Source organism: Gasterosteus aculeatus, chromosome 16 (genome assembly GCF_964276395.1).
Source record: "Gasterosteus aculeatus chromosome 16, fGasAcu3.hap1.1, whole genome shotgun sequence".
In the NCBI taxonomy this organism is placed as follows: Eukaryota; Metazoa; Chordata; class Actinopteri; order Perciformes; family Gasterosteidae; genus Gasterosteus; species Gasterosteus aculeatus.
Window position 1 is genome coordinate 4850816 of NC_135704.1, and position 27732 is coordinate 4878547.

General features: G+C 47.8%; 1 protein-coding gene across 6 annotated transcripts in view; it reads left to right on the forward strand.

Annotated features, from left to right (window-relative positions):
- The window catches only part of adarb1b (adenosine deaminase RNA specific B1b), a 99978-nt gene that overhangs the window by 65092 nt on the left and 7154 nt on the right, over positions 1-27732 (forward strand). For 2 of the 6 annotated variants that reach the window (XM_040200822.2, XM_040200823.2), the window contains 7 exons: positions 3243-3280; positions 19180-19254; positions 22123-23048; positions 24275-24389; positions 24962-25130; positions 25273-25418; positions 25987-26155. In XM_040200822.2, the coding sequence (XP_040056756.1) occupies positions 19227-19254; positions 22123-23048; positions 24275-24389; positions 24962-25130; positions 25273-25418; positions 25987-26155 (1553 nt within the window). In that variant the 5' untranslated portion in view covers positions 3243-3280; positions 19180-19226. Of the gene's footprint in view, positions 1-3242; positions 3281-3952; positions 4165-18532; positions 19255-22122; positions 23049-24274; positions 24390-24961; positions 25131-25272; positions 25419-25986; positions 26156-27732 lie in introns of those variants that run through there. The other 4 variants (XM_078091405.1, XM_078091406.1, XM_040200820.2 and 1 more) reach the window with 3 other exon arrangements.

Consider the following 27732-nt stretch of genomic DNA (forward strand, 5'->3'; position numbering starts at 1 on the left):
TTCAGTCATTCCCCTTAAAATATTTCGTGGAGCTCGCACATGAATACTGAAAAGCTCTGCGGGGGCGGAGGGGGGGGTGCACTGACAAGTGGTTCCTCAAAACGGCCTCGTGACGGTTTCAGGGCTTTTGGTGTGTGCGTGCGTGCACGGTCTCCGGAGGGTCTACCGTTGTGACACCGAGAAGGTGTCAAGTGTGACATTCCCCATTGGTCGCTGACATTTAGCACCTCGCTGTGCGTGTGCACGTGTGTCTGCTACCTGGGGCCCTGACCTGCTTTCCACACCCCTTTCCTCGCGCCGTCCACGGGCTTGACCCTTGAACTGATAAAGCCGCATGGCACGTGTTGGCCAGTCACACAACAACAGCATGAAAATTCCAATCCGAACGCTCTGCGTGGACGTGCTGCAGAATGTGTGATTATCTCGTGGCGCCCTCTGCTGGACAACCGTCAGTAGAACAGAAACACACTGGCAGACATTGACAGAGGGGGGATGGAGAGTGCACGGCTGATCCTTCTGTCCTTTGCACACGGATATACATACGAACGCACACAGTCAGTCGCACAACAAATCACACACACTTAATTAAGTTATGGATTTAATTAAAGTCGTGGCACTGTACAGGCATGTATGGGGAAAAAGCTAGGTCACGGGGGGGAGGGGGGCGGGACATTGTGTCTGTGTGGGGGGGGCTAGAGGTCAGGGTTTACAGACACGCACTCATTGTCTCCCTTCCCCTCTGTCTGTCTCCCTCTTTCGCATCATCAACCTCACTAACCCCGTTCTCGTCCAGCCTCCCCGTCTCTCTTCATCCCTCGTCTTCAAGTACCAATCTGAGCAGCACAAACGTACACACACACTCTAAAAGGCTCTCCCTGTCTCTGCTAATCCGTCTGACAAAATCCCCCCGTCCCCCCACCCCTCCCGCCTCTTAGAGTCTTCTCCACTGTCAGGTTTCAGGTATTCTGGCCCGTACGACATAAGCGTGTGGTTGGTTCGCCTCAGCGACACACACTAAAGACACAAAAGTTTGTCTTTGTGTTCTCAAATCTCAGCATCTGAGGGGACGCAGTGCCTTTTTTTTGCTCTTTCTCCTCCATTATTCTCCTCTAGGATAGAGGGTCGTCATTTTTCCAAAGAGCCCGTCGGACAGAGGGCTTATTTTTGTTAAACCCGAGTTTAATTAGCAATGCTTAAAAACACTAATGAGCCCCTTTTGGTGCAGCCGAAGGGTCTCGTGTGCTCGCCCTGTAAAAATAATGCAGACATGTCAGTTTAATGACGCCCCGGTAACTGACATGTGACCCCGTTTTGGGAAGTGCCGGTACATCCGCCGGGACCGAGCTCCTCTTATTCTCTGCTACTGGCTTACCAATTTCAGACGGAATGGTTTTGAGAAGCCGTTCCCACTAAATCTATTTTTAGAGCGTGGTGCTTTGTAGTCCACAGCGAGGACCACTCACCGAGGAGCCGACAGATGGACGCGCCCCCCCCCGGTGAAGCTGGTTCTTGCCACTGGTCGAGTTTCTAGTGGGTCTCCCTCGCTCCCACGTCCCTGAAGGAAACACACAATGCATGGAGGGGGACGTGGAGGGGGACGGGGAGGGGACGAGGTCCGAGCCCACTCTCTCTCTGGTCGGTGAGAGCAGAGCGAAGACAAAAACAAAAGTCGGCGGGGGCCGCGGCGGCTGTGGCGGGACTTGGCGGTCCGTGGTCAGCGTTGGCCTGCGCAGACGAGGCGTCTGGGGGGGTGATTTAGGTTCGTCCGCTTCCTCTGGCGGAGAATCACAAATCTCTGTGCTGGCTCTCGTTCCTCTTTGGCTCCAAACCGTCTTCCTACTGCCCTTTTATTTTCTTCTCTGTTTGACTGTTTTTAAGTTGCTCTCTTTATGCTCGGTTGACTTTAATTCGATTAGCTCAACCCGAAAAAACCTCTTGGCGTGCCGAGCGGAAGGAGGGAAGTCGGGTCGTGTTGACCTGAGACGACCCCAGAGGTCAGACCTCTTTTTGGACTGAGACACCTAAAGATGTTGCCCCTCACCGCTTCATACCCGCCTGCCTTATGTCCCCCTCTTCATTTCCTCGTTCTTCATTTCCCCTGCTCACTTTTTCTTTTTCTCTTTTTTCTCCTTTCAAGCTTTTTACGACGGAGCTTTAAGGCTTAGTTAGCACTCTAGTTCTGTCAATTATTTTCCTTTAAAAAAAATACAATGCACTTTTTGCATTTTGGAGTGTTGAATCTGAATAATTACTGGGATTTGTATCAAATTGAATAAGCGTATGAAAAATGATATCATGGCACTTGGTTACAGTGGTACAGGAAGGTCTTTCTCTCATGAACAGCAACAGGGGTTTGAACCAACGAGTGAACCTCAAGGGATTCTACTCGGTTCCCCATTTAGGTCTCAGGCCTGACGTGTCCACTAGCGCCACCTGCTGATGCCCAAAGATGCCCTTTTATCATTGCTGTGAAAAGCTGTAACTAATCACCACACTGTCATGTTCAGGGTGAGACAAGGTCGTACGGCGCGATGTGAGCGTCCGTCTGATGAAACGTCTCCCTCCTTTCAAATTGTGAGCTTCGTATCTTGGCTGTGATGTCACGTCTTTGCTAGCGTGTGCCGGCGTCAAACTGTCGTGCACGCGGCGGCTCGCGTGCGTAAAAGTGTCCGGCGGAATGTGGGAGTGTGACAAATGACCAAACCTGCTGCCGCCCGGCCGCTGGCTCTGTGGGCAGCGGATTGATTGGCGCCTCTCTGCTGGGGAGTCGCAACTGATTTCTATGGATTTTCTCTCTGACATAAAAATATGTGTAGCAGACGGTGGCTGGTTTTGCTAAAAGAGCATTCAATGATATGAGACTTAGTTTATTAGGATTAATAACCGCGTTTTCCGCCCATCATTCAGGAATAAATTTGTTTATTTGATCTAGTGGAGATCACTGTGTGAACCAGCACATCACATTTCAGAATAGGGGCCTTGTGTTTGCCAAACGAAGTGCTCTCATTGTAGCACATTATATTTAATGAATTAATTTTTTAGAACAATTTTGCCGGTTTATGGCCGGCGCAGACCAGTTATTGTAAGAACCTGGTTAAAGAATCACCAGTGTGTGAACCTTTCTCTCCCTCTTATCCACCATGATCTCCATGTGGCACCACATCTGTTGCACACTAATCCAGATGTTTGGCAGTAACTCCACTGATCACTAACTTTGAGCCTCTACTTTGTCTTTCCATCAGGTCTTTCTTGGATCACAAACATCACTGCACAGCCAAAGGTGAGACTTCTTTCCCATTGGGGTTGTCACTTTTCTTTTTCTTTCTCTTTATCCAACCCGACCCAATTGTGTCTCAAAATAGACACTTGGTCGACCGTCCAGTCAACAAAACGCACACAATGACTAATTCAGCCACAATCATCATCATTTTGAGCATTAGAGGGCAGTTGGGGGCAAAAGAAGGAAAAGGTGTTGCTCGAATGTGGTTTAGCGTCATTACCAGAGATCACCACTAGAGGTGAGCAGAGCCTCTCTGAGAGGCCTCGCACCGTTCCACTCCTGGTGAGGTAACCAAGGCAACGCAAGCACAAGAGATAGTTATTTCAGCATGGTTTTACATTTCAGCATTACACGGGTGATCTATTTGTATGAGCAGGTGTGTGTTTGTGTGTGTGCGTGCATGTTGCGGTTGTATTGAGTCCTCACGCGCCGCTCCGACACGTGCGATGCTTTGAGAGGGGGACCAGGTCGGTGCAGGGTTCGATTCCGCTCCCAACCATCACTCCTCCGCCAGTCTCCTCCCTCTTTTCCCTTTTTCTTTTTACACTCACCCCCTCGCTGACTACTGATAGGGCGAACATGGAGTCAGCGGAGGAGAGAGACGGCGAGAGGGAGGGAGGGAGGGAGGGAGGAGGGGAGTGATAACTTGGATACACGGGGAGGACAGATGTAGGAACAAAGAAGCGGTGGAGGTGTGTGGTCGTCCCGGGTAGCCCATGTGTGCAGGCTGAGCTCCCCGTCAGGTGCACGCGTTGCTCTCCCTCGTCGGTCTCCTCGCGGCGGCATGGCGCCTCTCACCAGCGGAGCGCACAGCCCGGGCTCCTACTACTGCCTGATCCGACGCAGGTTCAAGAGGAGGCGCAAGAAACGCTCCGAACGCAAAGGTAACCCGTCTCAGGGACAGGGAGGCTCGGATCAACTTTTGATGTTTATCGGCTGGAAGGAGACGAGTGAGCGCTCTCTCCTTTTTAGACAGTTTGGCCTCGCTTGTCTGGGAAAGTTTGAAGTTCATTCTGCAGCAGACTGATCAACGTCTCGTAGTCAAAATGCTATGAATTGTTCTGTTTGATCTGTTTTGTTTTGAGTTCTTTTGAGACAATTTTTTATTTTGTCTAAAATTGTTTTAGGGCATGTAGAGTATTTGCTACAAAAGAAAACTAAATATAATTTCAATAAGAGAAAATGTCCACATTTAATCATATATTCATCACCCATAGAAATATAAATTCTATACAGCTTTATTACTAATATTATTGAACATATGGATTTTATTTTTGCGTATTATTGTGTTTATTATAAGTTTTACTCTTATGTTTACTATGTCTAATGTAAACAATCATCAACAATTATGCCGCATGTGCTGTTATCTAAGGATGCAACGCGAGTAGAACTACTCGTAGTAGCATCTGTATTAAATCACAACTGTCAATCAATTCAGGACAAAGGCGCTTACAAATGAGTGTTTGTATTTGTGCCACATGTTTCCGTTCTGTATTCGGTGGCCGATGGAAGCCGCGGCTCTAAAGAAAACAAGTCCGAGGTAAACATGATGTGTTTGGATTGAAGCCACGCCGCTGTGTGTATTTGTTTAAAGATCCCAATCGTTCATCCACGGAGGACTGTCTCTCCCTCACTCCCCCCCCTCCCCACCTTCCCAGCGTGAGACAGGTGTGTTTCTCTGTGTAATTGAAGTCGGGTGACCGGGTCCCGCCGATCTTCTCTCCCCCCGAGTCAGCTGCTCTGCTCCGGGGATTAGCCTGACCGCCAAAGTAGTAATTACTCAGGTGGCCACAGCTCACTGGCGGTATTAGCCGTGTCTCAGCGCCCCGCCATCCTCCATACCCACCTTGTCCCCCCCCACCCTCCACTCCTCGTTGAGCCGCGTCCATTCATCCAAGCAAATCCACACCTCTGCTGATGCTGCGTTTTGGGCCCCCCCCCCCCACCCCCATCTCCCCCCCACCAGAGCCTTTCGCTCAGCAAACCGACTACGTCCATCAGCATTACACACGTCTGATTTTGGCCTTTTCACTCTCCTCCTTATCGCCTCTGGAACAAAGGTGGCACTTTCTTTTCTGCCTCACCGAGAGAAACGATGACTAAGCGGGCCTTTGGGGCCCGTGTGCCGCTCCCCTCGCTGATGGCTTTATTGCCCCTCCCGCCGGAAGCCCTCCTGATAAGTTGCATAGTGCTCCAGCTTTAGGGCCCATCGGGTTAGCAGTTAGCAGCTAGCCGCGGCGACGAGGTCACACGCTTACTTAAGACAATCCTAGCGGGCCACGGAGCCGAAGAAAAGGTCTTTGCTCACTCGGCCGTCGGTGAGGTCACAGACTCGCTGGTCCTTTACAGTAAGTGCAGATTAGTGTCCAGGGCGGCTGTTTCAGTTGGGTTCCTTATAAGAACACTGCTTTAATGGGCCCTTCTGAGACGGCAACTCTGCCCCACTGATGGATGGAAGGCTGCATTCATTCAGCGCAGTGTGTGCACATGTGGAATCACACATTTGAACACAGAGAGAGCAGCAGAACAGGTGTTTGCATCAACATGGGGTGGCGGTGGGCCGTGGTTTGGCTCGGCTGCAGAGGGGGCCGGGTGGGCTCGGGGGAACTATGCCAGCTGGAGGCTTGGCTGTATCAGGTTAGGTTGACTGGGTCTCTCCCCTTTAAACAACACAGTGGCGATCCGGCAAGAGAAAAAGGGTGGACGGAGAAATGGTTGCTCTATTGTGCCATTATCAATAAAGAAAGCATTCCTGAACCGCAAGAAGTATGTGTGTCCGCCTCCTTAAGCCCACAAGAACCCATCGGTAACCACACTCACCACATGTGGTAAATTAGATGAGTGCAGCTATGCAGGGAATTGTGCAATGTCCCCTAACTAATGAGATGGATGAAAGTGTACTTGGTCCTGTCCTGACAGTACCGTTTGCTGTACAGATGTGCTGGGATGTTGTATCGCTGTGGGCCTCGCACTGGTTCCCTCATCAAAATTGCCAGTGGGGTCTCGGGGTCTTGTTTGCGAGTGAGGGGAAGATGGAGTGTGATATTGGCCGGAGAATAGGAGCAGTAGTGTTGCACTCGCTTTACCAGAAAAAGAGCTGAGCCGGAGGGCAAAGCTCTCGATCTTGGTTCCCACCCTCAGCTATGGTCATGAAGGATGGGCCGTGACCAAAAGAACTAGGTCACGGGTACAAGCGGCCGAAATGGGTTTCCTCCGGCTGGCGTCTCCCTTAGAGACAGGGTGAGGAGCTCGGAGTAGAGCCGCTGCTCCTTTGCGCGGGAAGGAGCCCGTTGAGGTGGTTTGGTAAGGGTGCTCCCCGGGCGGCTCCCTAGGGAGGTGTTCCAGGCACAGCCAGCTGGGAGGAGACTAGGTGGACAGAGTATATCTCGATTACTCATCTTAAACGGTACGTAAGGATTAAAAACGGCTTATTTCTATTAAGGACCCTGCGTCTGTTTTATTAATGTTTCAGTAGTTCTACTGTCTGCTGCTGGAAGAGGTTCTGACTCATCGCAAACATTACTGCTGATCTATGTTGGCATTGGATAAGAATATTGTTTATTAATGACATTTTAATATGCATTGTCCTAATATTTTGTCGCACTGCCCTTTTCATCTTTTTCAAGTTATGTATTTAGTCATACCTAAATAAAATGATAATTGTATTCTTACATGGCTCATATTACATTTTATATATATATATATATTATAATTATATATATATATATATTATAATTATATATATATATATATATATATTATAATTATATATATATTATAATTATATATATATATATATATATATTATAATTATATATATATTATAATTATATATATATATATATTATAATTATATATATATATATATAGTGAGATGCTTGTGTTATACCTTTCCTATGCAGTTTTACGGAATTAGCATAGAGAGCACAGTGACTTTCAAAATGCTGAACTTAAGCATTTCTTCCACATTCTTGAAGGCACCTCTCATAAATGTGCCAAGCCATGACACTCAAAGACGATGCTCGCCAATGGGCCGTGTATGAAATATGGAAAATGAGGGGAACAGAGGCTTTTTCTGCCGTGCCAGCAAATTCTCCAAAATGAGCTTTTGTAACTTGGAGGGGGGCGGGGGACTGGGGGGGGGGGGGATCTGCCCGTCTGAAGCTCCCAATCCATCGTCGTGGAAGCGACTTTCCCAACAACGTTTCTGCCTTTCAGCGGTCCTTACATCCTTCGGCCCTCACACAACCGCTTCCTTTCCTCCCGTTCTTCCAAACCACCTTCCTTCTGTTACTCCTCGGACTGTTCTCATGTTCATACACACAAGGATTGAGTCACTGAAAAACGATTTTGAACCTACTTGGAACAATCTTTCACATAACGGCACGTGCAGCTTCTTAATTGATTTCGCCGTTTCCTATTTGAGTATTCGAAGGAACCGTATGCAGACGCATAACAAGATTTACAGCCTCGGGAAAGGCAAAAAAAAAAAAAAGCTCAGCCAGACCGATTAACGTTTGACAACAGACACAATGGAAACGAAAGAGCAGACACGGTCCCATTCATTTACCCAGCGACGGCTGATTATGTGCAGCGCTTTATTTAGTGGCACGGCGGCGCTCCGTCACCGTAGGAAATGAGCTGTGTCCGCCCGTCTCTGTGTAATTAGCCTTGATTAGCACGCCGGTATTGACTGTAACAGACTGATGGGGGGGGGACCATTTGTATCTGGCGAACAGAGACCCTTCATGGGTCGGCTGAGGGGAATCTTTCGTGGTAACGGAACCAGACGGCGCGTCATATCTGTAATGTAATAATATAACATCCATTCTCCCATAACAAATGTGAACCGTCGTCGGCAGGTTTGTCTCAAACTTTCCAATCTCCCCACATAAACCTGCACACAGCTTCAGCCCCCACTTTGTCTTGCGCAGCACGCTGCACCCTCCCACCACCTCTGACATCCGTCCTCTCAGGGTGTGTGCACGCTTTATCCCGCCCTCTGTCAGCTGCCACAACCCTTTTCATCAGGCACCAGTCATTGTCCCGCCCCCTCCTCTCCTCAACCCACTGCGCCCCGTTTGCTGTCTGTCAACGGTACCTCTCTGCCTGGCGATGGCAGAAGGCGCGAGGTACGAAGTTCAGCTCCCTGGATGACAGCGTGGGGCAGATGCCTGGCACGCCCACACAGCGGCATCATGGCGTCTCCCCCCATCCTCGCACACGTTGCTCTCCGTGAGCAGCGGGGCGCCGCTGCGTCTGAACCGGCCTTGGTATGTGACAAACGCAGAGTACCCATGGGCATCCAGGCGGGGAGGACGGTGGAGTTAAATGTACTGAGGAAGGCACGAGATGACAAAATACACTTTAAAATTCCAAAATGAAACGGCTGCTTTAGAAGAAAAGCATGACCACCCAAGAGCGCCCGAGGATCCACAGCAACACGAGACAACGACTATTTCTGTGCCTTTACAAACTTGGAAAATATACAGTTTTGAGGTCTTTGTCATCTTTGTAGCCATAAGAATTGACTTAAAATATCCTGGAAATGTACAGAGAAAAGGTTGTTGTTTGATGCTTGAGTTCAGTGGATTTGTCTGCTAAGAAATTGAAAAGGCTTGTTTTTGTTTTCTAAAACAACTTAAGTACACATCTTACAATTGTAATGCTTCAATAACCTGTCAATCATTACATCTAAACTGGTCATATAAACCATATTTGTTAAACAAATTAATTGATGAAAAGCTGTGAAAATATTATTGCGAAAGATGTCACATTTTAGCCCTTATAATTGTCCCAGTAAAACCAATGTGACAGTAATGAGCCAGTTAATGTATGTGGCTGATTCCTTTGTCTAATTAATATACTGAATTCATGAATGTAAATGAAAAATAATTGAATCGTTAGTACAACTTATTATGAAATCAATTTTGCTTATTAGTAACTAATGCTGCGTTCACGCCAAAAGCAAAGCGAAATTATGTGAGTAGATTCCATGCATATAACATCTGGATCCACCAATTTGCCTGGATGGACACATGGAATAAAATGGTACTGGCCATTGTAACACTTCCAAGGATACCAGAGGGTAGAATTAATATGAACTATATTGTAGAAATGGACAGGAGATGCAATGGGGTCTGAACATCAGTGGTGTCCGTAGTGTTGCATGCTGGGGGTTTGGGTACTAAAAGAACTTCCCAGTCGGTATGCACCGTGCTCGGTCTGCTGACGTCGGTACACGCCATCAAAGGGGTCCGTGTCGGGACATTTGCGCGCTGGCGGAGGCTCCCTCTACCCGTGCGCCCCGCCGGGTTGCTTGAACATTGAGCACAGCAGCAGTTTGGGCATTTCACGTGCTCACATTAGCAACTTTCAAACACACACACACACACACACACACACACAGGCACTCGATGGCTGTGCTGCGTCGTAAATCACAGCTGTCAGATAGATTTTACAGCTGCCAGTGAAAAGAGGAGAGGCAGCCATCCAACAACCTCGGGAAAATGGGGCAACGCAAAAATTTAACGTGAGTGGTGGCAGAGTTTATGGGTTTCTCCCTGTGATGAGCGTGAGGAGTAACCGCACTGGCCGCTCCACCAGTAAGATCCCCTGGTTGTGACAGCTTGATGGTTGATGACAGCCGTTGCTGCCTCATTCTCCTCGTTCAGAGAAACCTGCCGGTTGGGAATCAGCAGTATAGTTGTTGTAGCAAAACACACGTTTTGGGGCTCGTAGGTAGACAGCCATTCTTGTATTGTTACTCTCTCCACTCCATCATGAGTGCAACCCGTTTGCTGGTTTTGTACAGTCGAAGTGGGGCTTTGTTTCTATCAGAACATGATGAAAGATTCTGCACAGTATGCAAAAACCAAAGAGCGCGTCAAATCCACTACGATGTCTGTTTGTGGGAGTTCCGAGAACAGATGCCAGGCTTTATGCACGACTCCTGCCACTGATTGGATACTTATGCCCACAACCAGGGGACAACCAAGTACTGGTTTTACCGCCAGTAAGGAAGAGATTGATACAAAGCCATGCGTTTTAGCCCTGGCTCAGAGTTTCTGGTGCCTTTTATAGCGTGACGGACATGCAGTGAAATGTCATATTTCTACCGTATACTCATATCTGGGTCCTGCCCGTTCCACACGTCTATTACCTGGATGTCTAACTTGTAAGGTGTGTGTTCCAGCTGCAACCAACACACTCCTAGATCTTTGCAACAGTGTTTTATTTAGTCTCGGATGCCTTCCTCATTCAGCCAAAAGTCCCCAATTGGATGTCAGTGAATTGCTTCCTCTAAATATGCAGAGTGGAGAAGAGCATGTCCGCCCAGCAGCGGGGCTCCGACGGCAAATCGCTTCTGGCAGCCTAATTCACAGGTCATTAGAAGGGCCAAATTGAATAATGGAGTCGGCGGTAGGCGTGTCTCTCTCCCTGTTTGATGAGACGGGGAGGGCCGTGTTGGTTGGCCCGGTACTCCGTGGCCCCCTTTACCTCGGCCCCATCAGTTTCAATCAGGCAGCGCGACAGGCAGCCCCCTCCTCCCCTGCCGCGAGCCCTCCCCATTAGGACACCGGTGCCCACGCGTGTACTCGGTGCATTACCTGGTCAGTGCCCGGGGGCCGTCAGACAGGGATGAGGACGGATTCTGACTCACCCCATTTCTATTAAGATTCTTCCTCTCTCGCACCTTTCCTGAGGTAATCAGCGGACTGCCAAAGCTTTATTGGGGAAAGTAATGGGATGGTAGGATGGCGCCAGTAGCCCGCGCTTACCTAACCACATACTCAGGCAGTTAACAATGATCCCCTGATCCTCTTTAGTTGCCATTCCACCCCGCACAGTTTTCAAACAAAGTCTCTTTGCTGCATCTGAGGCATTCACCCGTTCTGGGCCTTTTACAGCACCGTCGATCACATCTGACATTGTGTGGACGGCGTCCGCACACGCTGGAATACGAAACGCACGCTTTTAAGAAGTAGATGTGGCCGTTTTATCTAATTAATCTCAGCCAATGACGATTAAACGACCACTAAATGATTCCTTGAGGTGCTGCGATGAAGCTGCTCCCAGTGTGGCGACAGGGTTCCTGCTCAGAGTAACATTTGGCTTTGAAAGGCGGCGTGAATACGGGGAGGAATCGGATGGGAGCGGAATGGATTGGAGTGGTAGCGGAGCCCGGTGGGCCGATCAGTCTGCGTTAGGGTCGCTGAGAGGGCCGTCGCATCGGCGGGCTCCCCCACACCGGCCATTTCCCCTGACCATTTGTCTCTGTCCGGTTCCCTTTTTTTCGTTTTCTCCCTTTCATCTCGTCCTCCCCCTCATCGTTGATTCCTCATCACAGGCTCTCAGTCTTGTTCGATCCTTACTTGTACTCTCGGGCCACAGCTCCTGTTTTCTTTCTTTTCGAGCTACTCCTCCGAGGATAACCGTTGTTTTACTTCTGGCAATGGATGGTGGTCATTAACTTAATTAAACAAAATGCATTCAGCCTGGCTTCATTCTCATTTAATCCGATTTGTATTGTGTTCAGTTTTGTCTTCAGTAGGGAGGGACTGATCTGTCCAGAAGTAAGACAGGCACGCAAACATCTCTAATGTTGGTTGAACGCCTTCAACCTTGTGCCCATCGGGACGGACCCCCCCCGTGCCCCGAGATTAGTGGAAAATTTAAATGTAAAAAACAAACTTTCTTGTGGGGGCGGGCTGCCCCCCTGTAGAACTTCAGCGTGGACAAACATACATCCTACTCTCACTTCTGTGTGCCAGTTTTTCTAAACTTAACCAGGTGGGTTAAACCGAACACAATAGAATACAACTCGTCCCGGTGCAGGAAAACCGTTGCTGCAGTTTGTGAATATATTTCACAAACTGTCTCAAGCCGGTTTGTCCCTAATTTGAGTTGTGATTGCACTCCGTCGCCATGGCACCGATACGATGATCACAGCCAGCATTTGTTTGTCTGGCTGCCTCTGCATGTGTTCACCTGTGTGTCCGTCTGAAAGTGTGCGTCGCGCCCGCAGGCCGAGCCCACCTTCTTCGCCCTGATGGGGAAGTGAAGAGGGCCATTTAGCTGCAGCCTCCCATCAGCCCCCCTCCCGCCCTCATGGCTCTGCTGGGGGAATCATAGCTACTCACTCTGATGATTTATGACCACACCTGAAGCCAGCCAAAGTGTGTGTGTGTGGGCGGGCGGGCGGCGGGCGGGCAAACTGAGAAAAAGAGCGGCAGGAAATGCTTCTGTGCTGTGTGTGCGTGATGGGGGGGTTTGTGGGTTTAAAGGAACCAAAGATGGAAACAGCGTCAGGGAGTTTTCAGCTTCGAGCTGAATGAAACAATGTGATTTACAGCGTTCTGTGTTTGCAGCCATAGCAGGACCTGGTTTATAGTGTGTTACCGACAGCCGTGCTGGTGTGTGTTCCTCGTGTGCGGGGGGCATTTATTTGACAGCCGGCCTTTAAGACGTGACCCCCCTCCCTCTTTCCATGAACCTTGACTGTGCCAGCCTTCTGGAATCCAATCTCCCTCTAAAAGCCATCAAATAAAAAATTCCCATTGATGCTCTCTGCCTGTGCTTTCTCCAGCTTTCCCCTCCTCTCAGCATCAGCGTCCGTGGTGACAAACAACCCAGCGTCACATATTAAGATCTGCAACACAATGAAAGGCTGAACCTGTCAATCCAGACCTTCTCTTTTCTCGTTTTGGAAAAAATCTTATCAACAGTGAATACGTCCTTTGATTTAACAGTTTTTTGTTTATTATGAAATATTTGAAAATTATGACATGAATGTATTTGTGTTGTGTCTGGTAACGGTAAATAAAGGAACATGAAGTAAAGGTTTACCTCAAGTAAAAGGATTCATAGATGTATGATGCTGCAATTTTCCTCTCCCTCTAAATATATTTCCTCTCTGTCTTGCTTGTATGCTATTATTTGATTAATTATTAAAGAATAATATAATACATAAAAAAGAGTCAATCAACTAAATGGAAAAGTTTCACTGTTCGTGTTCAAGGACTTTTTTCATTTAAATCAAACTAGCAGGAACAACGACAGAATACTTGAATTAGTCAAGTGATTGAACTTGAATTAAACGTATTTTCTTTTACAGCAGGGACTTTTCAAAGTGAGCTTTCCAAAGTAAACGCAGAATCAGTTTTATCTTTGAGTTTTTCATTTTGCCCTGTACCCACATGCTTCCTTTCCTTGAGATCTTCATTTGTTCTTCATTCAAAGCTTTCATTCTGTAATTCTTTCTTGCATCTCGGGTTATCCTTGGATACGACCACTACCGAGTTGTTTGGTAGAGCTTTGATGGAACGCTCAATCAATTGTGATCTGTAAAAGCATCGGTCTTTGGAGTGTTTTTTTTGTGACCATAAAAACACTCCAAAGACCGATGCTTATGCCATAAAACCAGGTGAGGATCATTGAAGGGATCATGAATATCCCAGAGACCAGTATGCACATGGATGTATTTGTGCAACGACAAACGCTTTGCTTCGTTCTCCTGTCTGTTATGAATGGAGCTCGTCAACGCGGCATCAAAGGGGGGGTGGTGCTGTGTCTCGGTCTGCTGTTAATGTACTTGGGGACAGGAGGAGCTTTGTAAGTGGGACAAGCATTAAGGGCTGTTATTCTCTGCCTGAGGCAAGAAGAGCCTAGTTAACCAAGTCCTTTCAAAAAGTTTAACCGCGGGTTGTTGGCATTTAACTGTCAAACGCTGCTATTTGATATCGAGCAGGTTGCGTTTTTGTGTCCTTAGAACAAGTACTTTTTTTTCAATGACAGTGGACAGCTTGAGTAAAAGGGTGGACGACTTAAGTAAAAAGTTAACGATGAGAGTTTTCAAACCTGTGTGTGTGTGTGTGTGTGTGTGTGTGTGTGTGTGTGTGTGTGTGTGTGTGTGTGTGTGTGTGTGTGTGTGTGTGTGTGTGTGTGATCATCCCAAAGAGTGAGCCTTTTCCGTGACATGACACAGTCAAACGGAGGCCATCATCTCGTCAAGGGACCAAATGGACGACTTCATTCCATCCTTGCTTACCGCCGTTTGGTGGTATCTGATATAAGTGGCCTTGGAACACATGTTGGAACGACTGGGTTGTGTAAGGTCAAACTAGAACCATCAGTAGGTTACGTGTAATATAGACTCAATGCGTCAGTCTGAAGGGCAACGGTTAATTAAAGATATGAAGAAAACATCCCATTCTTCCAACATGCGGTAAAAGCAGTAAAATGGAGGATGAATAGGAACATAATGCTGCTGTTGATTTGTTTCAATTGATTCGATGAGTTTGCTGACAATGAAACTCATATTGGAGAAAGGGGCCGTGTTTCTGATAAAAGCACTGTAGTCTACAGATAAGACACAGATAAGTCAAATATACTCAGGAGTGAATCGTACACCAGGACCGATCAAAGCTAGTCCGCTTCATGAAAGCCATTATTGCTACCAATGGCCGCAGCAGCATGTGGACCGGACGAAACTGGCTTTACAAATCCACGCCGACTGACACCTAAATAAAAAAGGCAAAATGTAGGCAGAAAGCTTGAATAAAAAGCCATACAAAGAGAAAGCGTTTTGGAGGGATACACTATAGAAGCGTCCCAGCTAGTTATCTATGTCCCAAGCGCTTTAAGATCCGTCCCTTACCATTTCCAGTGAAAGGGCAGGTAGATAAATCACAGGCTGCATCCCAAATAGTTCCATTATTCTGCAGGGAGAGACATGCGAGTGAAAGGTGAGGATAAATAGGTTTTCTGAGATCTTTCTAAAATAATTCCCTGGTTTATTTGCTGGACATGAGTTGAATGTAGCAAGGAGAAATTAGAACTTGTTCAGAGATTGTAGCAAAGCGTCAGACGGCTCAGACCAGGTCACAACTGTAGTGGTAAATACTAAATCTTTTTAGCCTGCTTTTTGTTGCTGAACTAGTTTGAAATCCTGAATATATCCTTCAAACTCACCATGTAGAAGCCTCTGTCTGCTCCTCTCTGATTTCCCTTAAACTAGGTGATATTTCTTTGAGGAGTGCAGTCAGTGACAGTGGGCTCAGTAGCAGCGGCCCTTTGGTTCTGTCGTAGTTAGATAGAAAATATTGCCTTAATGCCGCTAATGAATCGCTGCCAACTACGGCTCGATACGCACTCACCGTCCACTTTATTGGGGCCACCTTGCCAGTAAAAGGTCGGACCCTCTTTTGCCTTCAGAACTTCCTTAATTCTGGGTGGCAGGCACTCCTTTTAACAAGGTGTTGGAAACATTCCTCACAGACTTCGGTCCATATTGACATGGGAGCGTTGCTGCTGATATGTTGGCTGCACATTTATGAATCTCCCGTTCGACCTCATCCCAAAGGAGCTATTGGATTGAGATGTGGTGACTGGAGGCCATTGGAGTGCAGTCTGTGATCGCCTGATTAGCAATTTGTGTTCACAAGCAATTGAACGGGTGTACCTAATAAAGTGTCCGGTTAGTGTGTATTCATCCTGTGCATCATTCATTCATTCCAAGTTACTTTTCATGTTTTTACTTTGAACTTGTAACAATGTGGTTACAGAAGGATACTCATGTGTTGCATTTGAGTTTTAAAGGTTAGTTTCATTATTTATGCCTGTGCCTCTCCAATGTTGTAGTTTTTTATGGTCAGAAGTTGGTCTGAATTGATTTTGATGAACTTGACTTCATTCTCTATCCTCTAGTTTGAACCCCACGCCTCCCAAGGGCAGATCTTTCCATCGCTTTCTGTTTTAGAGGAGATAATGATTCACTTTTACTTGAATAAGATTGCATTTTCCCATTCCTCTCGTCCTCTATTCTTCCCTCACCTTTACCTCCCTATCCCCCGCTCCACCCCCCACCCCCTAACCACCTCCACCCGCCTGTTGGCCGGTGCGTGTTGCTCCCTCCACGTTGGCGATACTCTATCGCCCCGTCACAGCGCAGGAGAGGAATGAGGTAAATCAAAACCGCCTTATTTCCCCTCAGTCCCTCTCAGTGTGCCAGATTGAATTTGAGGTTTTTCATCTTCTTTCTCATCTTTCTCCTCTCCCTGCCTCCCACTCAGTATTACCTGAAACAAAGCCGTCTCACAACTGGATGACGCAGTACCCTTCGGAGGGACGCTCCGCTGGTTTGGTTTTGTTTGCTTGGAAAAGGGTCGCGCATAGCAACATTTCCCAAGGACCCTGTCTTTAAAAATCTCCATGCATGCAAATGTCCAATTTACTTTTGCAGACTTTAATGTCCAAAATTGTCTGGACTCTGCTCACGGTCTGAATGTGATCTAATAGTAGTGCATGAGCTGCGAGGAGAGCATAACTCTCTATCGGTAGCAAAGCTTACTCTTATCAGTGGTCACCGTTTCCCACCGGTAGTGAAGAGGTTTACTCAGTAGCTCTGTAGAAGAATACAAGCATGCATGGAAAAAAAACATATGCATACCTCAACTAAATCACATTTTGATTGGTCCTGGAATAAGTTAATAAGCTATAAGCAACCCCTGTAGCTGTGAATATTTCCAACGATACAAATGTGAGGTAATAGGCTTTGGGGAATCAGGCAATGGACCATATTAGAGAAAAAGCATAATTGGTACTCCTTTAGGGAATGCATAATTTCTTCTCCTTTATTAATGATCAGTCAGCTTGATATATTTTCTAAAAGGGGGGGGATTCACATTGATCTAATTTTTCTTTTCTGTTCAGCATGACCTTGGAGGTACTCACATCCACTGAGACCCACTCGTTTACCCACAGCGCAGCACCTGAATGCACCCAATTTCTTTATTTTCTAATTTAAATCGGGAACAATTATATCCCTCAATACATGAAGTTAGTCTTTTTTCTGAAGCCCACTGTCCTTTAGGAATGCGTAGACATTAACCTCCAGATGTACTGCTGGAGACACACGCACACACTCTCCCCGCTGATTGCACCTGATTTCAGGAATAGTTGCCGATGTATGAGCAAGGCGGTCTCCTCGGAGAATCGAAACTGACAGGCTCATCGGCGCCGCGCGCTGATTAAGCTGCACAGCAGTGTGTGTTGGAGGGAGCGAGAGGCAGGAAGAAGACGTGTGCGGGTTAAAACACCGTTCCTGCCAACATTCTGTCTTTGACTCTTGAGCTGAATGTAATGATTTTATTTGTTACCCACGTCTGTCCAATATGCACATAGCCGATATGTTGAACCAAATAGTGTAGCAACCTGTAAGTATCTGGTCCTGGTGGTGGCTGTGGGTTGCTGGATGAGTGTTCTGGAGCGTGGGGGTGGAGGGGGGTGGAGGAGGGTGGAGGGGGAGAGGCTGTGGCCTCTGCTACCTGAGAAAAATGACTCTTCCACTCGGTTGTACCCACTCCCGGCCGTCCTCCCTTTACCCCACCTTTTCATTTTCAATTATGGGTTGGAATATGAATCTTTAATAGCTTGATAATTGTGCTAGCATATTTGCTGTCACCCACCATTAGCCCAGATTAATTAGCCCATTTAGTTTAGCTTAAGAAAGTGTCTGGCTGAGGAATGGGCCCACCGATGGAAGACGAGGGGGAGCGAGAGAGAGTAGAATCAGCACATTCGGTTCTGTATCAAAATGCCGTCTTTCTCTCTTCTCTCTCCTCCTCTTTGCGGCGTTCTTCTCACTCCCTTTTTCCTCTCTGCTGCTTTAACTTTGTCATTCTCTCATCGAACGGAATCTATTTGTTTTCTTTTTCTTTTTATGTCACGCAACAATTTTTAAGTGGTTGGTTTGGGAGACCGATGGAGCAAGTCATGCAGTTGAAGCTTTCTTACAACCATTAGTTCTGTCATTAATCATTTACTTCTAGCCAGTAATGCAACTTATCCATGGACGCGCATTAATGGATCAATAGATTTGTGACCAGCAGGCGGAAATTGAAAGAATTTCATGGTTGACACAAATCATCAATTTGTTTTTCCCCTACCAACGGAGGAGTTTGTGCTGATGTTGCACACCTGTTAACACAAATGTGCAACATCAGCACAAAGTCTTCGTAGGTATTCTTTAGGTACGTGGTTTCATTTGATTATTTTTAAACATGTTTTATGCTGATTCTATGAAAAAAAGGTTATCTGAAGGCGTCTACTTGCATTATCATGCTAATATATTCTCATTATATGTTGTAGCTTTGTGATTTTTTTTCCGTTTTCCGTGATTGTCATTGTAACAGGATCGCGTTGCATCATTTTTACTTTTTTTGTTTGATCCTGTTTTTGTTTTCCCAACAGTTGACATTCCTGTCACCCAGTCATTGTTGACTTAAATCATGTCAAACATGGACCCAAGAACTCATTTGCTGCTTTGGATTCAACGGTGCACATGGCAACTGGCTAAAAGGAGCTGGGGCCCAAAATAAAGGGAAGACACACAAACTCCTACAGCGTTGTTTTTTCATGTGTAACCGGCGGCACGAGCGAACAATTCAGATAACAAGAAATCATTTGATTCCGTTAGCGGGAAAAAAAATTGCTTAATTGAGCTTTAATCGCACTCTCCACCTTGGGATGAGTCTTGTGCGTGTGCACCTGTGCTACTGGAGTAACTTGGCCATGTCGCTCGCTGAATATCTCCCAGGAGGCAGTGGGAAATGAGGTCTAATCGGAGGGATATTAAAGTCACAATAGACTGCTCCTGCTATTAAGGCCTGTCAGCCCCGGCCTCCTCCCTCACCTTGATATCTCTCAGGCTCTGAATATTTATACGCCTGAATCACGGACACCTCGCACGGCGCAATGTGTGCATTCTTTTGTGTGTGTGTGCGTGCGCGTGCTGGAGCGTTTGGAGAAATTGATCGCCGCTGTAGCCACTCGAGGTCTCTGAATGTGCTGGTGTGACCCTGCTCATGCAGTCCCCCCCTGTGTCCTCTGATCTCCAGGTGCAGCGGGGGCGAGGCAGCTCTCGGGTCAGAACAAACCCGCGGCCATGGATGTGGATGAGGAGGAGAATATGAGTGAGTCGACTCCTGATTTCTTTTCTCCATCTTCATCAGGCCGTCCGTCTCTCTCCATGTCTACCTTCAGATGTCCATCTGTGTTTGTGTCCCTCCTGTCTGTCCGCCAGCATGTCTTCCCTGGAGTGTCCACTTTGACGTGTAATCAGTGTGAATGCATTTCGCTGGCCTGTCTCAGTATTGGCACAGTGCTTATCCCACATTAAGTAACATGCGATACCAATGCAGTTATCTCACGCCGTACAGTTTCCTAAAAGTGTGTCTCCCTTTGTATCTGTTATGTGTCTAATCACACTCATCCACTTGCCCCTCCATCAGCATGATGGAAGCCATCATTTGTCCTGACCAACTCACAGAGCAGTGCATACACCCACGAGCATCTCTGATGTTTAGAACAAACCAAACCATTTAAAAATTGATTGAAGATTGAGCAAGTTATTATTATTTTATTATTTAAAGTACCTGCACCACTACCAACACAATGTTATGGGGAGCGAGCTCACTGCAGCAAGTTGGCCGCCATACGCGGACGTTCCACACTCCGCCGTAAGCCATCTAGCCTTTATATATATATCTATCCCCACGAGTACACTCAGGCCATTGTACAGAGACTAATCATTACATCTGAGAAGCTTCAGGTCATATAACAGATTGCCTCTACAAATGTCCTCTCCTCTCCAGCTTATCAGAAGTTAATTGGAAATCTCAGTTTGAGCCCAGTAACGGAGCCTCAGAAGGCACGGAGAGGCATGATTGAGTGCGTTTCCACCCACACTTCAGCGTTTCCCAGTGCGGTCACTGCCTCCCAGTCTCCTCACCTGCAATACAAATGAACCGCTTCGGTTGAGGCGTCACACTCGCCACAGGAAAACACGAGAGACGCTTTGACTTCTATGTGACAAGCTTTGCAACCAAACAAATCCTTTCGAATCAAAAGCCCTACAAACAAGTGGCATTTCAAAATGACTTGTGGGAGAAGACTGTGACTTTCTGCAGTGGTTGGTTCATGCAGCCTTCACAAGGAGTTTGACTGACTGATCCAACAATATGGAAGGTTTTGTCTTTGCATAACTTAACGGATGCCGATTGCACAGACGCTGGCATGACGACCCAAAGCGCATGCGCGTGCCACAACTCATTGCATGGTGTTGTTCCTGCAGCTCGATGGCTTTTGTTCTCTGGTCCGATTTGGAGAACTTTTGTCCCGCAAGAAGTTCTGATACAAAAAGAAATAGCTTTTTTAACGCTGTGGGATGAGTTCAAATGTGACGAATGACCGAGAGAGAAGGAGCTCCAATCTATTTGTCTGTGATTGGCTTTTCGCTCTAAACACTAATTAAGGGACTACCATGGGAGGTATTGACAGTATTCAAGCATATCACGCATTAAACTCAATGACAGCACTACATGCTGCGTTGTTTTAAAACAATTCATTTTGAGAGCCCAACTTGTAAAATAAAAATTGTCCACCTCAGCAGAAATGACCGTGCCGCAGCATCTGCGGTGGTTAAAAGGCTCCGGCTGGCCAACACACACACATTTCACCTGTCACCATTTAGATCGGTGATAGTTCCGCCTGGGCTCCGGCACTGCGATGCTGCCCCTCCTTTCCTCTTGTTCATTTTCAAAATCATCATTTGCTTGGAGAAAGCATGCACACGCCGAAACACAAAGCATGGTTTCTGTGCAGATATTTCTCGTAAATTGAAGGATATGCAGGATGTGTTTTTGATCTTTGGAAAAAAGTGTCTTTTTTTGTTTTGTTTTATTTTGAAAAACATGTCCGTGGCATTATGCAGATTGTAACGGCATGCCGGTACACTTTGCAACCCTAAAACACTGTTTTCTCTGACAAGCTCCATGGGGGGGATCTCAGAGGCGCAGGGTCTTATGAATGGCACCTCATTAGAAACTGATTTGGAATTCAGAGTTTCCTTTTCCAAATCTTACGAAAAACAGGCACACAGCATTTGAACCTCTCATCAGTGTCACAAGTCAAGACTTTAGGATCCTGCAGTAGGTGGAGTCTCCTCCTTCCGCCTCTTTGATGTATCCTCCTGTTTGCCTGGTCCTCAGCTCCTCCCCCTGCACTCTTCCCCCTGCACCCCCTCAACCCAACCTGCAATCCCACTCATGCACACTGCGGCCTCTCTTTCTCCTGAGTACCGCAAGGAGTAACCTAGCAAGCCTTTGCTGAAGGATGTTATAAATGAAAATTTTTGCCAATATTCCATCCACTTTGCTAACTGGATACGGTGATATGTGTTCCCCAGTAGGGTGTAGTTCAGGACCTGCAGCTCAAACCGAACACTTAAAATGTAACTTATTCCTCTGTAGGCACTCAAGCAATTACAAATTTATAGAGCGGATGAGAAACAGCTCTGCGTGTGTGTGTGTGTGTGTGTGTGTGTGTGTGTGTGTGTGTGTGTGTGTGTGCGTGTGCGCATCACTTAGTGACGTGTGAGCATTGCTGTGTTTGAGACTTGTTGCACTGTGCAGCCTGACAAAAGACAGTAGTTAAATTTCTCTCCTACTTTACCCTGACCATCAGAAAAACAAGCCTTCAACTATAACTTCAAGCGGTTCATTGAACATAAAATACAAAATATAGTCCCAAAAATGCCCCAAGACTGTTTTGAATGTTGACCAACTCTAAATACTCGTCATATCTAGACGTACTATTTGTAGTTACATCGATAGTCTGAAGGTTAACGTGTTCAATCACATTAAAAGACGGCTTCTCCTGCTTTGATAACGGAACACAAATCATTGGTTCAGTTCCAAAGAGTGATAAAGGAATCTATAAATTTTGCATTTACAAGATCCTGCAACGAAGGCGCTGTAAGTTACTCTTTCTGGGCACCGCAGGTTCGAGCAGCACCGATGTTAAGGAAAACCGAAACCTGGACAACGTGTCCGGCAAAGACGGGTTGGGAGTGGCTGAACAGCTCCCCAATGGAAGCGGCCTGGGCAGTCGAAAGCGCCCCTTGGAAGAGGGAAGCAATGGGCACACGCACGCCAAGTTCCGCGCCAAGAAGCGCAAGAAAACGCCGGGTCCGGTCCTGCCCAAGAACGCCCTGATGCAGCTGAACGAAATCAAGCCGGGCCTCCAGTACAAACTGCTGTCTCAGACGGGACCGGTCCACGCGCCGGTCTTTGTCATGACTGTGGAGGTCAACGGGCAGATGTTCGAGGGCATGGGCCCGACCAAGAAGAAGGCGAAGCTTAACGCGGCGGAGAAAGCGCTGCGCTCCTTTGTGCAGTTCCCCAACGCCTCGGAGGCGCACCTGGCCATGGGGCGGACGCTGACGGTGAACACGGACTTCACGTCCGACCAAGCGGACTTCCCAGACATGCTCTTCAACGGCTTCGAAACCCCGGCCGCACCCGAGGAACCCTTCTATCTAGGCTCCAACGGTAACGGCTCCCTGAGCTCCCTGGGGGAGTACCCGCTGCCCACGCCGCCCGGCAGCAACCTCGTTCAGGCCCCACTGCCCCCTCCGTCAACGTTCAGCTCGCCGTCCAGCGGCAAAAACCCAGTCATGATCCTCAATGAGCTCAGGCCAGGCCTCAAGTATGACTTTGTCTCTGAGAGCGGCGAGAGTCACGCCAAGAATTTTGTGATGTCAGTAACGGTGGACGCACAGACGTTTGAAGGCTCAGGGCGCAACAAGAAGCTGGCCAAAGCCCGGGCGGCACAGGCGGCGCTCTCTGCTCTCTTCAACATGCAGCTCGACCAGACGCCGTCCCGGCAACCCATACCAAGCGAGGGACTGCAGCTACACCTGCCCCAGGTAACGTGTTCCTTTCTCTCTGTATAGATTGCCACATGTCTAGAGAGTCAGAAACCCAAGCGTGTCCTGCATAGCCCAAGAAACTCAACCACGGAACCCAGATCATCCATCATGGTGTCATCCAGTGCATGGAAGAAGGTCTGCTTGGTTTTATGCTTTAAGAGAACACTGAGATGGGGTTTTAACATAGCAGCGTGGTATGAAGCCAGAACTAAACCAGAAGACATCGGTGTTTAACGTTAGCGTCCCACCTCGGGTGTGCAGGGATAAAGGGTGGTCGGGGTTCACTTTTCATGCGTCAGAGTGTGTGGACAGAGATAACAAAGTCAGCAAAGCTAATCAGCGCAACGCACTGTCAACAGTCCCCTCCACGCCCCGTTGCTTCCCTTTACTCCCTCTCTCCGCTTTTCAACTGATTTATTCTACGAGAACCCCGTTTTAACGATTGAGCCCCCACTAATTGCTCTATTAATTCCACGTCGCTCCGTATTTTATACCCGCAGCCAGGAACTAATGGTGACAAATGGTCTGAGTCCCCTGCTTTCTCCAAAAACACATGTTAACTTTTGTGTAGTAATTTGGAGTTTGGGATGTTGACGCTCAAAACGTTGAAGAAATACAAAAAATGCATTTGGGCATGAAAGTATAAAAATAAGCATCTATTAGATCCATTATTTTGGACCTGAGTGTTTTTTTCTCCGCGTCTTGGCCCCAGACATTCACACTCCTTGTGACACTATGGACGACCTTGCCGTTCAAGTCAAATGATCCGGCTAAGAGTGGCTGACTCCAAAGTATCAGGGAAGTAATACTGGAATAATCTCTCTCATTCGTGGTCATCCAGCCGTCGTCTCTCTTCTTGCTTGTCGTCATTTTATCCCATTAGCAACGGATTGAGAGCCAACGAGAGGAGAGGGGGGGGGGGCAAAGAACTAAAGACGCCTGAAGTTCACTCCAGGTTTAGACGAACACTTTGCTCACATCCGCTGCTCGGGGGTTCGTTTGCTTTTGCTTTGCTGTCCGGAGGGAGATGGTGATCAAACTGTCAGAGGAGCGGGTTACGTGGACCTCAGGGGGGGTCTCAGTGCTCTGACTATGGTTTGGAGCCGGCTGTGAACACTGTTACAGGTACAGGGTCCTCTAGGGGAGGATAGCTTCAACAACGCTCACGTTTCTGTGTGTGTGTGTGTGTGTGTGTGTGTGTGTGTGTGTGTGTGTGTTTGCAGGTTCTGGCTGATGCAGTGTCTCGCCTGGTGGTGGATAAGTTCAGTGAGCTGACAGAAAACTTCACCTCCCCCCACGCGCGACGGAAAGTGCTCGCAGGAGTCGTTATGACGACGGGTATGTTACAGGGGGCAAAACGTGTATGACATGTGTAGAAAATACAGCAATGAAAATCAATTCTCAGGTATTGCAAAGGCTCACCGACAGAAATTGAGAAAAGAAATGTTAAGTATTAATTTTTGCTCAGTTTCCTCTAAAATGAATGGAAAGACTATCAATGCCAAATGGTAACGACACACGCGTGTGAAATTCCTTTACTTAAGAGCTGAACATGGACATATAAGAGTTACCAAGGTCTCACAGTGGGGAAGAGGCCGTGGTCAAAACTCATTAATCTGCTCAGCCTTTGTCAACATGAAAAGCGACGCCACAGACGGTGTTGTGTGTCTGTCGATCGCTTCTCTCGTTTGCCTCGTAAACACACAATCTATAAGCTTGTTCTGCTGCCATTAATGATTAAAAAACACTGACGGGTACACTGCCCCGAGGGGGGCCATCACCGCCACCTGTGTGTAGTAAAAGACCATTTGTGCTTGAACACACATTAAGTCTCACACACAACCAATTCTCACTCACTCTAATAACGTGCGTTTCACTGACGTGCCTTTTGTTCCCTCACTCCCCATCAGGGACAGATGTCAAGGAGGCGCAGGTCATTTGTGTCTCCACAGGGACCAAATGCATCAACGGCGAGTACATGAGCGACCGCGGCCTGGCTCTCAACGACTGCCACGCCGAGATCATCGCCCGGCGCTCGCTCATCCGGTTCCTCTACAGCCAGCTGGAGTTCTTCCTCGGGTCAGTCGGTTTGGCCCGCGATGGCGGGAGGTCACTCGTATGGAGGATGTAATTCACTTCGCGCTGTCCGTCTCCATCCGCGTTGAACGCGCTGTGAAGCTGCGTTTTTGCCGTTTCGCCCATTGAGTCTTTGTCGTTGCAGCAAGGAGGACCACCAGAGGTCCATATTCGTGCCGTGCGACAAGGGCGGCTACAGGTTAAAGGACAACGTTCAGTTCCACCTCTACATCAGCACCTCGCCCTGCGGAGACGCCCGGATCTTCTCCCCTCACGAGGCCGGAGTCGAAGGTACATCGCCGCCTAAATTCACCATTTTTTATTTGTCTCGCCTTCAGAATTCAGTTGCAACGACGGCGGGTTTCTATTTAATTCAGTTTGCAGCTTTTCCTACAACGCATGGTTTAATTTAATCAGAATTTTCACCCTGAATCCAAATAGGCATTACAGGCGCATTTAAACGAGGCTCTAGTAATTAGAGCTTTTTGTCATTCTTTGTCTGTCTCTATCAGTCGTCCTCCCGCCCAGCGCACTCGCTGTCTGTCTGATTAACCTCCCTCTTACTCTTGTCAAAGTGTTTCCCGTTGCACATGGCGGGCTTAATAGAAAACAGCCACATTCAATTAGTCACTGAATAGATGGCGCCTGCTGGCGGAACAGTAGAAAACATTGATAACAGAATAATAAATAATGTGTCTGGCTTTTGTGGAAGCCATTTTTCCATCTCTCTCTGTTTGAAATCTCTGTTTCCTCATGTTGAGGTTTGTGTGGACATTTGCGCATCGGTGGGGATCCATCAGCGTCCAGCAGAGCTGCGCTCACGTCCTCACTTTTATGCATCCCTGCTCCTTTCTCTCAGACCAAGGAGACCGGCATCCCAACCGGAAAGCACGCGGGCAGTTGAGGACCAAAATTGAGTCTGGGGAGGGCACCATCCCCGTGAGGTCCAGCAACACCATCCAGACCTGGGACGGGGTGCTGCAGGGGGAGAGGTTACTCACCATGTCCTGCAGCGACAAGATCGCAAGGTGATCCGTCTCATCGTGTCTCTGTGTGGCTTCAGCTGCTGCTTGGGAGTAAGATTGTGAATATTATTCAGTCATAACAAGCAGCTGTAGCTTTTGCGGTCCTCTGTTTATTTCACAGAGGATCATTGAATGAATAAATACAGATTTAAGTTTTTTTTTTTGTTAGTCCAATTTCTTCCGACGAGAAGACTGACTGCATTCTAAGGTCTCTGTGAAACAGAAAAGCAAGATTCAGCTGGGAAAACCCACCTACCAGCCCCCCTGAAGCTTTCTTGTCAAATTTAATCTGCATGAAAGGCAAAAAATCTGCCTCCTCCCAAATAGCTCTCGCGTCAGCGTGAACATGTGGCTTTTCATACCACGTGATGTTCGGCCGTATGGTTTCATTAGTGCTTTTTATTGTACCATTTACTTGGGCTGTGGTGAATCAGATTACATGCCGGCCTTGTCTCCTTTCGCCGTGTCGGGGACGGCTGGATTGATGGATCCTCCGTCCCCAGCAGGCTATGGTGTCTTTAGTCTCTGTCTGTGCTCAAGGCAACTCTGTGCCTCCCTAGTGATGAACGATGAAACTTCTCCATACCTCCCCTCCCGCTTGGCCTCCTCCCCCTCCTGGGGGGTAATAACTGAATGATGAACGTGTGTGATGGGGGAGACGTCGACGGAGTCGGGGACGCGCCACCGGTCTTACCGGTCTTCTAGCTGTTTGGATTCCCGGCGGTTCAAAGTATAGAGATCCAAGTCAGTAGAGGGCAAAGTAGGCTGGAGGCCGTACACCTGGTACTTACTAGACAGCGAGGAGAAACGGGAGGTAAGCGAGCTGGTGCGGCGCTGGAGAACACGAACGGGTTGCAGTTGCGAGAAGATGTGGAGAGTACAGGGAAAAAGACTGCTGTCTCACCCCGGCTGACTGCGTCCCCTCGGGACTCAGCCGTTAACCAGGTGAGAAATCGTCCGCCCGCCTGCTGCTGTCCGCGTGGTGACGGATCGTTGGCCGCGAGGCCTCTATTTCATACAGCGACCGGCCGGAGCGTTCTCACCCGCGTCCCCCCCCCCTTCCTCTTTACACAATGTTGTCCCTCTCCTCTCGTTTCCTTTGGGTCACATGACCAGCCCCACGGCCGTCCTCCGCCTAGGCGCCGCTCTGATGAGCTCATGAGCTCCAGGTGCGAAGCTCTTCAGGGAGATTTCTCTGTTTTCCCTCTTTCTTTAACAGCTGACTGGGAGCCCGCTGACTCCTGTGTGTGTGTGTGTGTGTGTGTGTGTGTGTGTGTGTGTGTGTGTGTGTGTGTGTGTGTGTGTGTGTGTGTGCACAGAGCATAATATTGGATAACAACAAGGAAATATAGAGACGTTATGCAGGAATGAAATTGAATGCTTCCAAAAACATAAATCTGTGTGTGGTTCTTTTTTACATACCCTGTGTGTCCTTGGGAGTGTTTGCTTTTTCTACAGGTGTATTTGTGTAACCCTGTTTTGATGAAGAAAATGTGTGTTTGTTGTAACACGACGCTGTTCGACTGTGCTGAATGTGTGTTTTACTGCTCGCAGCGGATGAATTCTGAGATGGCATTATG